The sequence below is a fragment of the Amphiura filiformis genome, chromosome 4 (genome assembly GCF_039555335.1).
Source record: "Amphiura filiformis chromosome 4, Afil_fr2py, whole genome shotgun sequence".
Lineage (NCBI taxonomy): Eukaryota > Metazoa > Echinodermata > Ophiuroidea > Amphilepidida > Amphiuridae > Amphiura > Amphiura filiformis.
In genome coordinates, this window is record NC_092631.1 from 22917061 (window position 1) to 22929804 (window position 12744).

The 12744-nt window shown below is 36.1% G+C and overlaps 1 protein-coding gene across 1 annotated transcript in view; it reads left to right on the top strand.

Annotated features, from left to right (window-relative positions):
- The first annotated feature begins 6561 nt into the window (after positions 1-6561).
- Positions 6562-12744, top strand: part of LOC140150065 (medium-chain acyl-CoA ligase ACSF2, mitochondrial-like) — a 23547-nt gene continuing 17364 nt past the window's right edge. The window contains exons 1-2 of the mRNA XM_072172068.1: positions 6562-6772; positions 10633-10810. Of these exons, the coding sequence (XP_072028169.1) occupies positions 10640-10810 (171 nt within the window). The 5' untranslated portion in view covers positions 6562-6772; positions 10633-10639. The remainder of the gene's footprint in view (positions 6773-10632; positions 10811-12744) is intronic.

The following is a 12744-nucleotide window of genomic DNA, read 5'->3' on the forward strand; positions in this document are numbered from 1 at the left end:
ATGGAATTGCTGAAAGGCAATTTGTAGATGGGAAAAAGAAGAGGAGATCATCGAGAAAACACCGGAAGTCTCCCTCATCACAAATGCGAGCCAGGAGAAGGTTAGCTTTCTTAAAGATCCAGAAAAAGTTAACCAGGCCGCATACTCCCGTAATTGGGAAAGACTGTGATGATCCATCCTGCCAAATGGCATGCTCAAGCAGTTCAAAGAAGAATGGGAGGACACGGAAGTCTCCATCATCTAGAAGGCGAGCCAGGAGACGGTTAGCTATAAGGAGACAGTTAACTGGTGGTCAGGACACTCCCTTGATAAATGGGGAAGACTGCCAACCAGCAGATACCCCGAGTGATAATCAGACTGTATTAGTTGACCGTATAGGCGTAGGTGAATGGAATTCATCTGGTCAATACGCCGACACTCTGAGAAAGTTGTCATCTCAGATGAGTCTTTGGAAGAGGTCAGCTATGCTACTTGATGACGGTCATGATGGTATAGGCACACGGTCGGGCCTATGCACCAACTCATTGGCACCAGGAGACTTGCCATCATCAGAATGATTCTGGAAGAGTGACCAGTTATCATTATCATGCAGACATGCAATGATGTCTGATGGTATATAATTTGTAAATAGCTTTACGAGGAAGATTCAAGGAGACGAAAGCTACCGTGTTTATGGGATAATGATATGCGGAAAAGCCCTCGCCGTATAGTCACTGATCCTTGTGGTGTATGAAGTCCGGAAAAGGGCTCACCGACGTCTTGCACTGCCTGCTCACAACTCCTTGCCGCAAAAATATGAAATTACTGTTTTATGAAGTTGAAGTCAGGTATAGGCCTTGCCGACATCATCATCATATAAACGTGTTTTATAACGGATTGTCTACTCTCCATGTAGACCATGTAGGCCCTATATAAAATTGTTTTCATTTGAATTGTTATTATGTAATCATAATAACTTGACTCTGAGAGGAACAGCCTCCAATAAAAAGAACTTCATGAATGAAATTTTATTTCAGCCAAAACGTGATTAGACGTTTGATATGACTTTACTGACTGCAGCGGTATTGTCATGCCAATCTTTTGACCAAGTTTTGTCTCTGTGAAATTCTTGTTCTTTTTAAAAGAGAAATAATCTGGATTTCTTAATTTAGATAAAGTGAAAGACACCTCACCCTATTTCGACACAACTATTCTAGCAATCATTAGGAATGATGGATATGGGGACATCACCATAAAAAAAATGGACAGTGTTGACTGTCGGGCACTCATGTTGTTTTACATGAGATTTCATGCCTATAATTCTGAATTGAATGTCAGATTTTGAAGATTACGAAGACAGATGAAGCAAAACAAAATGGATGGAGATGGAGATAGCTACAGTTAAATAACAGACATCAAAGCCTACAATAATGGTTGCTTCATTGAATAGCCATCAGATGTGTACGTGCTATCTACTGAAGATAGCTAAGTTTCGTCGTATACGGCATGTGCTCTTAAGAAGATTAACAAATGAAAATTAACTAGATCTCATCATCTGTTTTCTACTGATACTGTTGAGGCATCACCACGGGCCGGTTATGCAGATCTTATGATTTTGGAACTCTGGTTGGTGCGACGGTGACTCACTGATTGCAGTCATGATGTTTTCAGAGCAATGTCAGGCTATGTAAGCGCATTGGTAACAGAAAATCAAGTTTCGCTCTTGGGTGGATTGCCAACTGAGAAGTCTTCAAGGACTTTTTTAGAACTCAGGTGCAAGAGTGAATGGCAAAAGTGATATTTGACTAGTCAATGGTTATTCTTTACCAGGTCAAATGTTTTATTAGATGATGTATTGTTTCTTTACACCTTGCAAAATTGATGTAAGGGCGGCGCAGTCAACATTTCCTCTCATGATCGACGGTGAACCAATCTGGCAGTTTCTCATGAGAGTTGCGAAAGAGGTATGATAATGTAGATTCTCAGATGTTGAAGATATCAAAATGAAGACTCGAACCATCAGAAGAAAGGACGCTGAGGAATATAGAACTTTTATAATATCTCAACTTAAATAAATTGATCGTTAATTGATAGCAAAAATGTAAAATGTTAAACTGATGTTTTGTGTAACTTGATGCAGAGACAGACTTCTGTTCATTAGCTCGAAAGTCAAGATTAAAACTGGTATTGTTCATTTGAAAATGAAATTGATGGAAATGTGCACCAAGGTCAATTAAATGGTTCTGGTAAATTAATATTTTATTGGTGAAGAAGACTATGCATAAAAACCAGGTGATAAATAATTTATGCCAGAGATGCTGTGAAATAATTGTATAAAACTTGTAAACCTAATAATATAATTTGCACGTGAAACAGAGCTGTATATAAAATGAAATTGTTTTTTATAATGTATGTAGTTGTAAATCTGCCAAATAGCCAATTAATTTTGAAAAACTTTTTGAGGTCACGAGGTCACTACAATGTTATTGTCAGCCTGTCACCAAACAATAGAATTCTAGTCTTTGATACTACGCTACCACTTGTATGTTTATAAGGCTAGTCTTCTCCATCAGTCGTTTACAAAAGTATTAGGGGCAAGCTCGGTCCCGTTACAATATGCTACAGGGAGCACAGTACTTTAACAATGGAGTGAAAGACTCATTATTGATTAGGCGCGTATTTTAAAAGTACAGCTCCTGTACAGGCCCTGCATTTCTTATATCGCCTTGATAAGAGTTCGAAGCCCTGTCATCAACAGAGGGCGGTATTAATCCCACGGTAAAGAATATCCCAATGTCTGATGAACTGCACTAATGAGCTGGTCAGTAACCATAGAAAAAGCTTGTTTCCGGCAAAAATTGACAAGTGACTATTATAAATTTCTAGATACAGTTACTAGAAGGTCGTGCGATGAAATCCAACCATTTGTTAATCATTTCTTAATTGAGGGAGCAATAATTATTCCTCATTAATATTAATGTCATTTTGATGACATCATAATTACTCGAATTTTGTTGATTTTGACATTTTGAAACATTTAAAGCTCAAAAGACACATAAAATCAATCAGGAATATTTTTCGTCATTTCACACGAGTCTCCATGCCGAAATTCTAGCATCAGAGTAATCTCCTTTTCAAGATACAGCTTTTATAAGTGTCATATGTCACCTCTATATAATTCGTAAATTTGTATTATGCACACAAATAGTGATGCCCGTTTGTGCTGTATTTATGATAGTTTTTCATATCCGATTTTAACGATAAAACACATTCCCTACAGAAAAAACAAAATAGCAAAACATACAACAGTTTGTAACATTCTCTATGAACTTGAACATCTATGTTTGGATTGTGATGTAATTAACGAGTGTAATGAGATTTTCTCTTTCTGAATCCGACTGGTAAAATATTATTTTTCATCACGATTTCGCATCAAATACATACATTTCTGGGTCAAAAGACATATAAAACATTTAGAAATATTGAAATATGGTTTATAAATAACGCTAATAAAATCATTTGAGTTGATCAAGTAATCGCTTTTTATGATTTTCAAGGCAATATGCATAAATGATGATTCTACGTGTACATAATTTTTCACTTCAGTAAGCTCGTCTTTTGACCAACGTTCATTATTGATCAATGTTTCTATTGTAAGCAGTAACATCAAAGAACCACAGGTGTATGAGCTTGTGCAATGAATTGGATTACATATGGGTTTTTCAGGTTATTGATCGCTGGATGGAAGCGAACATGATACATATTACGTAGTATTCCATGCCTGTGCGGGGAGTTGAACCCTAGCGAGCAGAACTATGAACACTTTGAAGTGTTAGCACTTTGCAGGGCCGTGCTGTGCGTGTATAGCAGCAAGTCAGTGCAGATGGTATAAATATAAGAAAATGTTTAGGGTTGAGATCAGGTGAACAATACATCAAATGAGCACGAAACTTCACATTTATGTTCAGAAAGGTGTCTATTTAACATGATTCGAAAGGTATATGGAAATTCCAAAGGGAAGCTGGTGATTTAATTTTTAACTCGAGATCTACTTGTCCATTTTTTTAACCTTTTTACAGAGGGTATGATAGAGGTAATATAACGACAACTCTGCCAAATTACAGCTCAGTAGGTCAAGGTGTTCACCTGATCTTATCAGTCTGCCGCCTGGACAACCAATTCTTTAGAAATGCTTAGTCGCGCTAAAAGTCGATCGATACATGTAAAAATCAGCACAATTCAGAGATACACCTTTTTGCTATGAAATTAATTTTCTCGGTCAAATATAAAGCAATATTTTTTTTTCTTCAGTAATGTCAGTTAAAAACTTGGTGCTTGAATATACATTTTTTAAAATCCTGGTGTTAAAATTAAGCATCAAATTGTGTCTTTTAGTGTGATATTTTTGATTTTTATAGGCCTTGAATTCGCCTGCGAGCTTTTACGGAATTCATGTTTTAGCGTCTCAAACTAACATAGTTTGCTAAAGAAAGATATTTCCCACCTCTGTAAAGCACATCGTGTGGGTCTATATGTTATAGTTTTGTCAGAATTTCCGTTTTTGTTTTACCCTTTTTCGATTTATGCTCCGAAAATGTCAAACTAAGTAAAAGTAGGCAATGGTGAGTACTTTTATCTCGAGAGCAACCAGTAGAAATAGTCGATATTTCCTTTGTTGTTATCCAGGTCAATTTTTCATTGAAAGCAAATTGCCCGACCAGCGATTAAATCCCCAATTGGGTGTTCTGGTTAAACATGATCAGTAGGAGCGCTATAGGTCTGGGAATTTCTTTGCTATATTGAAGTTCTGGCAACACTATAGCCATGCCGGTATTCCTATTAAACCCAGGGATATCGATCCAAAATGCTAGTACTAGCCTTTAGATTTCACGTGTTGATTTAGAAATTTTGTCAGCCGACAGTGAAAGATGGTGAAATCAAAACGGGGGAAAATCCTTCATTAGCGAACTATATTACTTTGAAAAGCTAAAAGGTTGATCCAAGAAAAAGCTCGCGGGCCGAGCTGAAGCCTATAAAAATCGAATATCTTACACTAAATGATTGAATTTCAGGCCTAAGTTTAACACCAGGATTTTTATAAAAAAATCAGTATCAAGCATTATAGTTTTTCCAGCCATTTACTGAAAAAATGAAAATTATTGCTTTTCATGTGGCTGAGAAAAAAAATTTTACACTGAAAAGGTGTAACTCAAAATTTTGCTCATTTCAACACCAATTTCGATCGTTTGTATTGCCTCATTAAATGACTGAGTGAGCCTTGCAGAACAAAAGAATCCGTTGTCCAGGTTGCTAACTGTTATTCATCTGAATATTTTGTGGCATTCTGAGCAGTGCTGCATTTGGCCACTGGCAATTAAGCGCACTGTGGCGATGGACCAATTTTGACTCACACTTACAGAAAAACCAAATAAGTTATGTTGCTGTAATTTGCAGGATAGTTACAAAACATAATTGGCATTAACATCTCCAATTTTTACAGAACAATTATGAAAAATAAAAGAATGAGCTCAATTTATAAATGTCTGTGCAAGCAGTGCACAGTTGAGCTCCCTGCATGTCTATGGGAGTGTTCTAATCAAGTTGATGGTTCATTGGTCATCCCTAATCTAATCCTGTTATATAGACCTGTTATATCACCTTTACATGGTTTGTAAGGCTGAGTTCACATAGAAGTATACGGTATACGGTATTCGCTATACGAAATACGCTCATTCGTTCAGGCTGAGTTCATATAGGAGTATACTATGTGAACTCAGACTGGTCGAATGAGCGTATTTCGTATAGCGAATAGCGAGTATGTCAGTTTACCCATTTTCTTCGTCTTATCAAATGCTTGTAACTTTACTTCTTGAGGTCACATTGCATTCAATGAGGTGTCATAATGTGCAGAATTAGATAGTGCATCTATTAAAAATGAATTTGCCCACATATGGTTTAGGTTTTTAAAATTTGGACGGTATACGCATGCACTAAAATCGAACACGCGCGATTCCCACTATACTATACTAAACGCAGGTATACGGCCTTTTCGAATAGCTCTTATGTGACCCGGTACTATGAAATTACCTTGCTCGATTTAATCTATACGCGTGCACCTGCAAAACGTGCATCGTATACCCGAATAGTATACTTCTATGCGATCGTAGCCTTATGTGACCCGGTACTATGATATTGCCTTGCTCGATTTAACTATATACGCGTGCACCTGTAAAACGTGCACCGTATACCCGAATAGTATACTTCTATGTGAACGCAGCCTTATGGTAGGGATTAGTGTCCGATCTCTGTAATGTAATGTAAATGAAGCATATTGATATGCAGGAAGAATCGATCAGGGTGCTATCTATTAGGGAAAGATAAACACTATATTCAAAATATCAATAGACAAGAAGAAAGGGATGTAGAGATTTGTAATTGAGTCATGCATGATTTAACAGAAGGTTCTTTCCAAAACCCAAACGTAATCTGACGTAATGCAGTGAAGTGAGAGAGAATTGAATGCGTGCTCATCCAGAAATTTTAATTCACAATAGAAGTCAGCATTTCCTGAATGCACAACCATTGTGTACCCGACATTTTAACTGGACAATACATTGATTTCATTTGATACTGTTTTTATTAAATAGTTGTCTTTTAGTTGAAATCAGTATACCTTTTTAATCAACGTAGCTATATAGTAATAGAAGGAGTTAAGATTCCAGCAAGCATTGTATCAGATCGCGCTCGCCTTATTTTAATAAGGTATCTTAAAAGTAGTCCTCCTAAGGAAAGTGTAAGTATTGTCTGTTTCTGTAAATTGTGCATGTTTGTTCAATTTTACTCGAGAATTCTAGCTAGAAAACAATTAGTTACGCATTCGATGCTATCAGAATACGATCATGTCAGTTATGAACATTTGTTTCGGGATTGAATCCACGGACTGGTTGCTATCGTTTTCCGGTCGGTAAGCGTTGACATGTTTTTGCAACGGATGTTATTTATTCTGTTAATGTTGAAATTTGAACGAAAGTTATTTTGATGAGTCAACTGTATCTGTAACTGTAAAGATTGCCTATTTTAAACAGTCCAACATTTTTGATGCGATCGCCCGTCGTGATCGGCTGTGTTTACTTCTGTAGGCCTACTTCCATTGCTTTACACGGTCAATGACGGTGTCATGCTTCAGCGACACCGACTAGAATTTGAATGCAGTGGTCTCTAGTACCATTTTGGAAATATCGTGTTTCTAGCGGCAAATTTGCGTAAAAGTTGACAACCAGCTTATTTTTGTTCATTTGGGTATACTGAACTCAAATATGTTGTCTGCCAAGCAATATTTAACTTAAAAATACCCCAAAATGACCCCATAGGATCGTAAAAAAGACCCCCAAATGACCTCATAGGATCGTATAGGGGCAAACATGATTTTATTCCAATGACACTTTCAAACATGTCAAATTATGCGTCTTGCCCCACAGATCCCAGAAATGTAATGTTTGTGCGTGCACCTGTACGACCTATCGTTATGTGGCACAAAAGGTCACATGTCGATTTATTTTTGTGTATAGGTCAAAAGTCAAAGTTGCTCCAATTTTAGTAAAAGTTGAGGCAAATTGTTCGCCTACCTTAGAAGTTTCAGAAAAAGAATAGTTTGCACTATATGCGATGTCTAGTTAGCATGTTACACAGCAAAGAGTCAAATCATATGTAGAATTCCCTATGATCCAATGGAAATTGTATTTATTTATTTATCATCTGTCTTCTGAACTTGATATCGCAGATAGTGAAAACTATTGTTTTCCTGAATTCCTTGACCTTGAGGAACAATTTGTATCCATTTTAAGGGGGTACTACACCCCTGGCCAATTTTGTGCCTATTTTTGCAATTTTCTGAAAAATTATAGCGCATTGGTGACAAATAAGATATGGTCGCATGTCATAAGTTGGGTATGCTAAAAGGGTGGAGGGATTACACTTTTCTGAAAATTGCGATACAAATTTGATTGGCTTTCCGTAACCCCATATCCAACAGCAGTGGCTGATACCTCATTTTAAGCCTAATATTATACTCTTTCAGTCTACTGAAGCATATAATTATACATTATTCAGTAAAAAAATTACATCAGTTGAAATGAAAAATGCCAGGGGTGGAGGAGCAGGCGGATGTGGAGCAGGCGGATGCGGGAGTGTGCAATAGGGCCTATGTGAAAATTAAAAACACGTCAGCATGTCAAAACTATGGGTTACTTTTTCAAATCTAGGGAGGGTATGATGTATTGACAGCTTTGAATGTTAAATTTGTACAACTAAAACAATTACTTACTACTTAAGGTGGTACTACACCCCCTGATAAATTTTTATGACTAATTTTGCATTTTTCTCAAAAAGTAACTACACACTGGTAACAAAAGTTATATGTATATTATTATAGGGGCAAGGAATCCAATTACTTCATTGAAATTTCAGTGATTCAAGACAAGGGGTTCATTATATGGTAAGAAATGAGGCACATTCTAGCGGTACCTCTTTTCTTATCATAAATAGCGTACCGCTTGTCTTGAATCACTAAAATTCCAGTGTAGTAACTGGATTTTCTTACCCCTATAATATACATAACTTTTTTTACCAGTGTGATATTATTTTTTGAGAAAAATGCAAAAATAGTCATAAATTCATGAAGGTGTGTAGTACCACCTTAAAGTGTTATATGTACCATTTTTTAAATTTTTAATGAAGTCCTAGTTGAATTTCAGTATTTTTAGCAATATAATAATGTACATTTCTCTTCTTGATATTCATTTCCTCAATAATAGAATAACCATCTCGCTAATTACTCATAAAAAGGTCATTGACCTTCACAATGTAATTAACATACATACAATTATTTTAAATAGTTCATTTGAAGCATTAATGTATTGAGAACATATCCTCCAAATCTGATGACATTCTTGCAGAAAATAAAATTTTTACAGTCATTTTTGTAATTGAGGTCCGATTTGAGAAAAACGCATTTGAAAATTGAGATTTACATAGACGCCTGTGTATTAATTAATTAGTAATTAAGCATTATCTCAAAAATTAAGCATGTGTTAAGGTTAAAAATGGTGTTAATTATTAGAGATTGTCAATATATACAACATATTAAAAAATATATTTTTTGTCATTTTTGACCATGTAATGGAAATTGTACCCAACTTATGACATGCGACCATATGTATATTATAGGGCCAAGGACTACAACTACTGCACTGAAAATTCAGCAACTCAAGGTAAGTAGTTATTGATTTATTGATCAAATATTGGTTTTCCCTCATTTTTGACTGTAACTCCACAGCTGTTGTCTGTGCTGAAATAAAGTTTCCAGTGCAGTAGTTGTAGTCCTTGCCCCTAAAATATACATATCTTACTTGTCACCAATGCGCTATAAGTTTTGAGAAAAATGCAAAAATAGGCACAAAATTTTGCAGGGGTGTAGTACCCCCTTAACGAAAATTGGAGCAACTTTAATTTTTCACCCCTGCATAACATGCAAATTGACCTTGGACCTGTTGAGCCTCATAACTTGGTAACTATGTGTTATACGCGCAAATTATGTTACATTTTTGTGATCCTTAGACCCAGACAAATAATTTGACAAGTTTTTAGTTAATTTGGAGCATGTTTAATGTTTGCCCCCTGTATGATCATGTTGGGGGTTGGGGTCTTTATTTAGGGTAACGGGGTTCCAATATAGCTTGCCAGATAAAAGTTTTGAATTCAGCATGTCCGAATTAATCAAAATAATTTTGTTGCCAGCTTTTACGCCATTGATGCTTAAATAATCACATAATTTTTTATTTCCAAAATAAATTTTAGAACCAGTCTATAACCTTAAATGCGAAGCTCATCGGTGACCAAAGGCAGGGCCGGATTTACCATAGGGCCAGATGGGCCCGGGCCCAGGGCCCCCAAATTTTTGGGGCCCCCAAAATTGCCCTTTGCAGTGTGCATCTTCCATTTTAGCCGAAAAACACCATGTTTTGGGCCAAAAATTGCGCGCACTGGCCTGTAATGTAGCAAAGGTCAGCTTCAATTTGGGCTTAAATAGTAGGCCCCTATAAAATTGAAAAATTTTCGCGCGCTCCGCGCGCAAATGTCATATTAGAAGATAAAAACTTGGCCACTTGAGTGCACATGCCTTCCTCACGCTGCGATTGGGGCCTCCAAATTTTGACCTGGCCCAGGGCCCCCAAAAAGGTAAATCCGGCCCTGCAGGGTGCATGTCTTAACCCTGGAATTACGGAAACTTGTGGCCCTTATAACTACTTCTAAATTGTTAGTCTAACGTATATAAAAGTATACATATTTAGAATGGAAATGACTTGATGAATCCATCTGTGAGGCCAAATTTGGGCAAAAATGCTCAGTTTTTTGACCCGAATTATTTCAGCCACCGTAACAAAACATTTCTTGAGTAATTTTTTATTAACTTTTAAAAACTAGATAAAAATATCTAGTAACGTTTTTTTATTTATTTTTATTTTGACCAATTTTTTATTTCTATTTGTTTGCACCAAAAATGGTTAGAAAATATTCAATTTTTCCCCCAAACCATAAAAAGCCTGATTTTCACCCAAATTTCAAATATGTTTTTTTTTATTCCAATCAATTTAGTGTCACAATGTCACAGAAGCTAACAAAAAGTTACATCCATGTGCCAGAGAAAACACCGTTTTCGGGTAAGAGCATTGGGCAGAGATTCAACGAAGTGGCCAATCAGAACCCGGACAAAGAGATGTATGTATTTTATGCAGATAAAGAACGAAAAACATTCAGACAAATGCAAGAAGAAGTAAGTATAATGTTGATTTGTCAGTCTCACTGTCACACAAAAATGTATTTATATACATTTATTATATCAGATAATCATTTGTCCCATATCTAGATCTGATTATACGCTGCATGTATTTGGAATGCCTTGCCTGCACATTAGCTATCCTGGTCCCAACCAGTCAGCTTTATATAATTAGATTTCTGATAATGCTTTAATTGTCGCCTTCATCATGTTCATACGCGAAATCATAGACCATTTAAAACAATGGTCTATGGCGAAATGGACCACTATGATCGTATCAACAATTTATGTTCATTGTGCTGAGGCCCTTGCGGTATCAAACTGCGACCATTATTCCAGCCATGGCTTAATTCTGAATTGTCACCTAATTTGGGTGTACTTTGTCTTGGGTCCAATCTCTATCATGGAAAATTTGCTATATCTTTCTAAATATAATGAGTGCTTGTTCTAGATTTGTGTTTTAGCGTTTCATATTTGAAAGAACTAATGTTTAATCGCAACATTTCGAAACCACAAACCTAAACTGGGTGCTATGATCATGATGATGTACAAGATTGGGCTACGAGTATGCATTTTACCAAGTGGGCAATAGGTATTTCCTTCATGTTGCCAATGCATGACTTTCTTTATTATACTCAAAAACGGATTTTATTATACTAGAAAGTTGTTTACGTGCATGTAAGCTCCTTCACAGCCGGTTTCTGTCGTGTATGTTTACGAATGAGCTACATGCAAACTGGGTTGCCAGGGACTACCAGGACCAAAGTATTGTTTTTGACTATAACAATGTAAATATTAGCAAGATTTGGATTTGACCTCCTATCAGGTTTACTGATAACATTAAACATAATTAATTGGAAATCTGAAATAACACTTATTTTGTAAACAGGTGAAACTCTATGATTATTTATGGTTGGAAACTTAGAAAATTGCTGTCAATGAAATAAATAATATATTAAACATACATTTTGTTTTTTCAACGATGGAAATCCATTCACAAATAAGGTTTTTAGGAACTTTGACATTAAACATTTTGAACAATTGCTCTATGAAAAAAGGGATATAATTGCACCGCTGGTCCAGGCTGCTGACAAGCTGTCAACAAGTGTGATCACTAATTCAACGATAATAATGAGCAATTATCTGACCAGACAGGAACCAAGCTGGGTATAAACAGTGCAGAAGGCTACTACCATCACTAATTGATGTTGGGAGTGACACTGGTGGTGATGGTGGTGGTGGTGGTGGTGGTGGGGGGTAAATACCAGTAATTGGAATTGGGGGTAGATAGTGGCTTTGGTTTTGCACATTTTTGGTATAGCAACTGGACAGTTTATAAAGATTGGTTTGAGCCCAGGAATCCCTGGGATTGAGTAATCAGTCTTTTTGATTATAATGTGATCAGTGTAACTACCAATAAACTATACATTGCGAATAAATATCTCAAATAAAATACCATGTTTTTAATGGATTTTTAACTGTAATTTACCAAACATTGGTAAATGGTAAAAAATAATGGTAAAACACAGAAGAGGTAAAGAACAGAGATATGGAGTTATGAATTGATAGTGAAATCCCTTAAGTAGCAAACATTCTTAAGGTTGTCTGAATATAGATTGTTGTATAACTCGGATGATGTGATTTCAATTGAGCAGTTTGTTACAGGTATGAATTAAAGGAGTATTTTGTGATCCTAGCATCCTCTTTTGTGACATTTTTCAGTACATATCCACGAAAAAAGCTTATTCCAAAAATTTCAGTTGATTCCGATTTTGTGTTTGCGAGTTACAATGCTCCATAGACAATGTGTTGTAATTTCGTTTTGTTATACCAGAACAAAATTCAAATTTCACGATATCTTTGCAAAACGAATTAATCTGCAAGAAATATTTTGTAAATAAACATTATGTAGCCAGAGGTTTCCAGTGGTA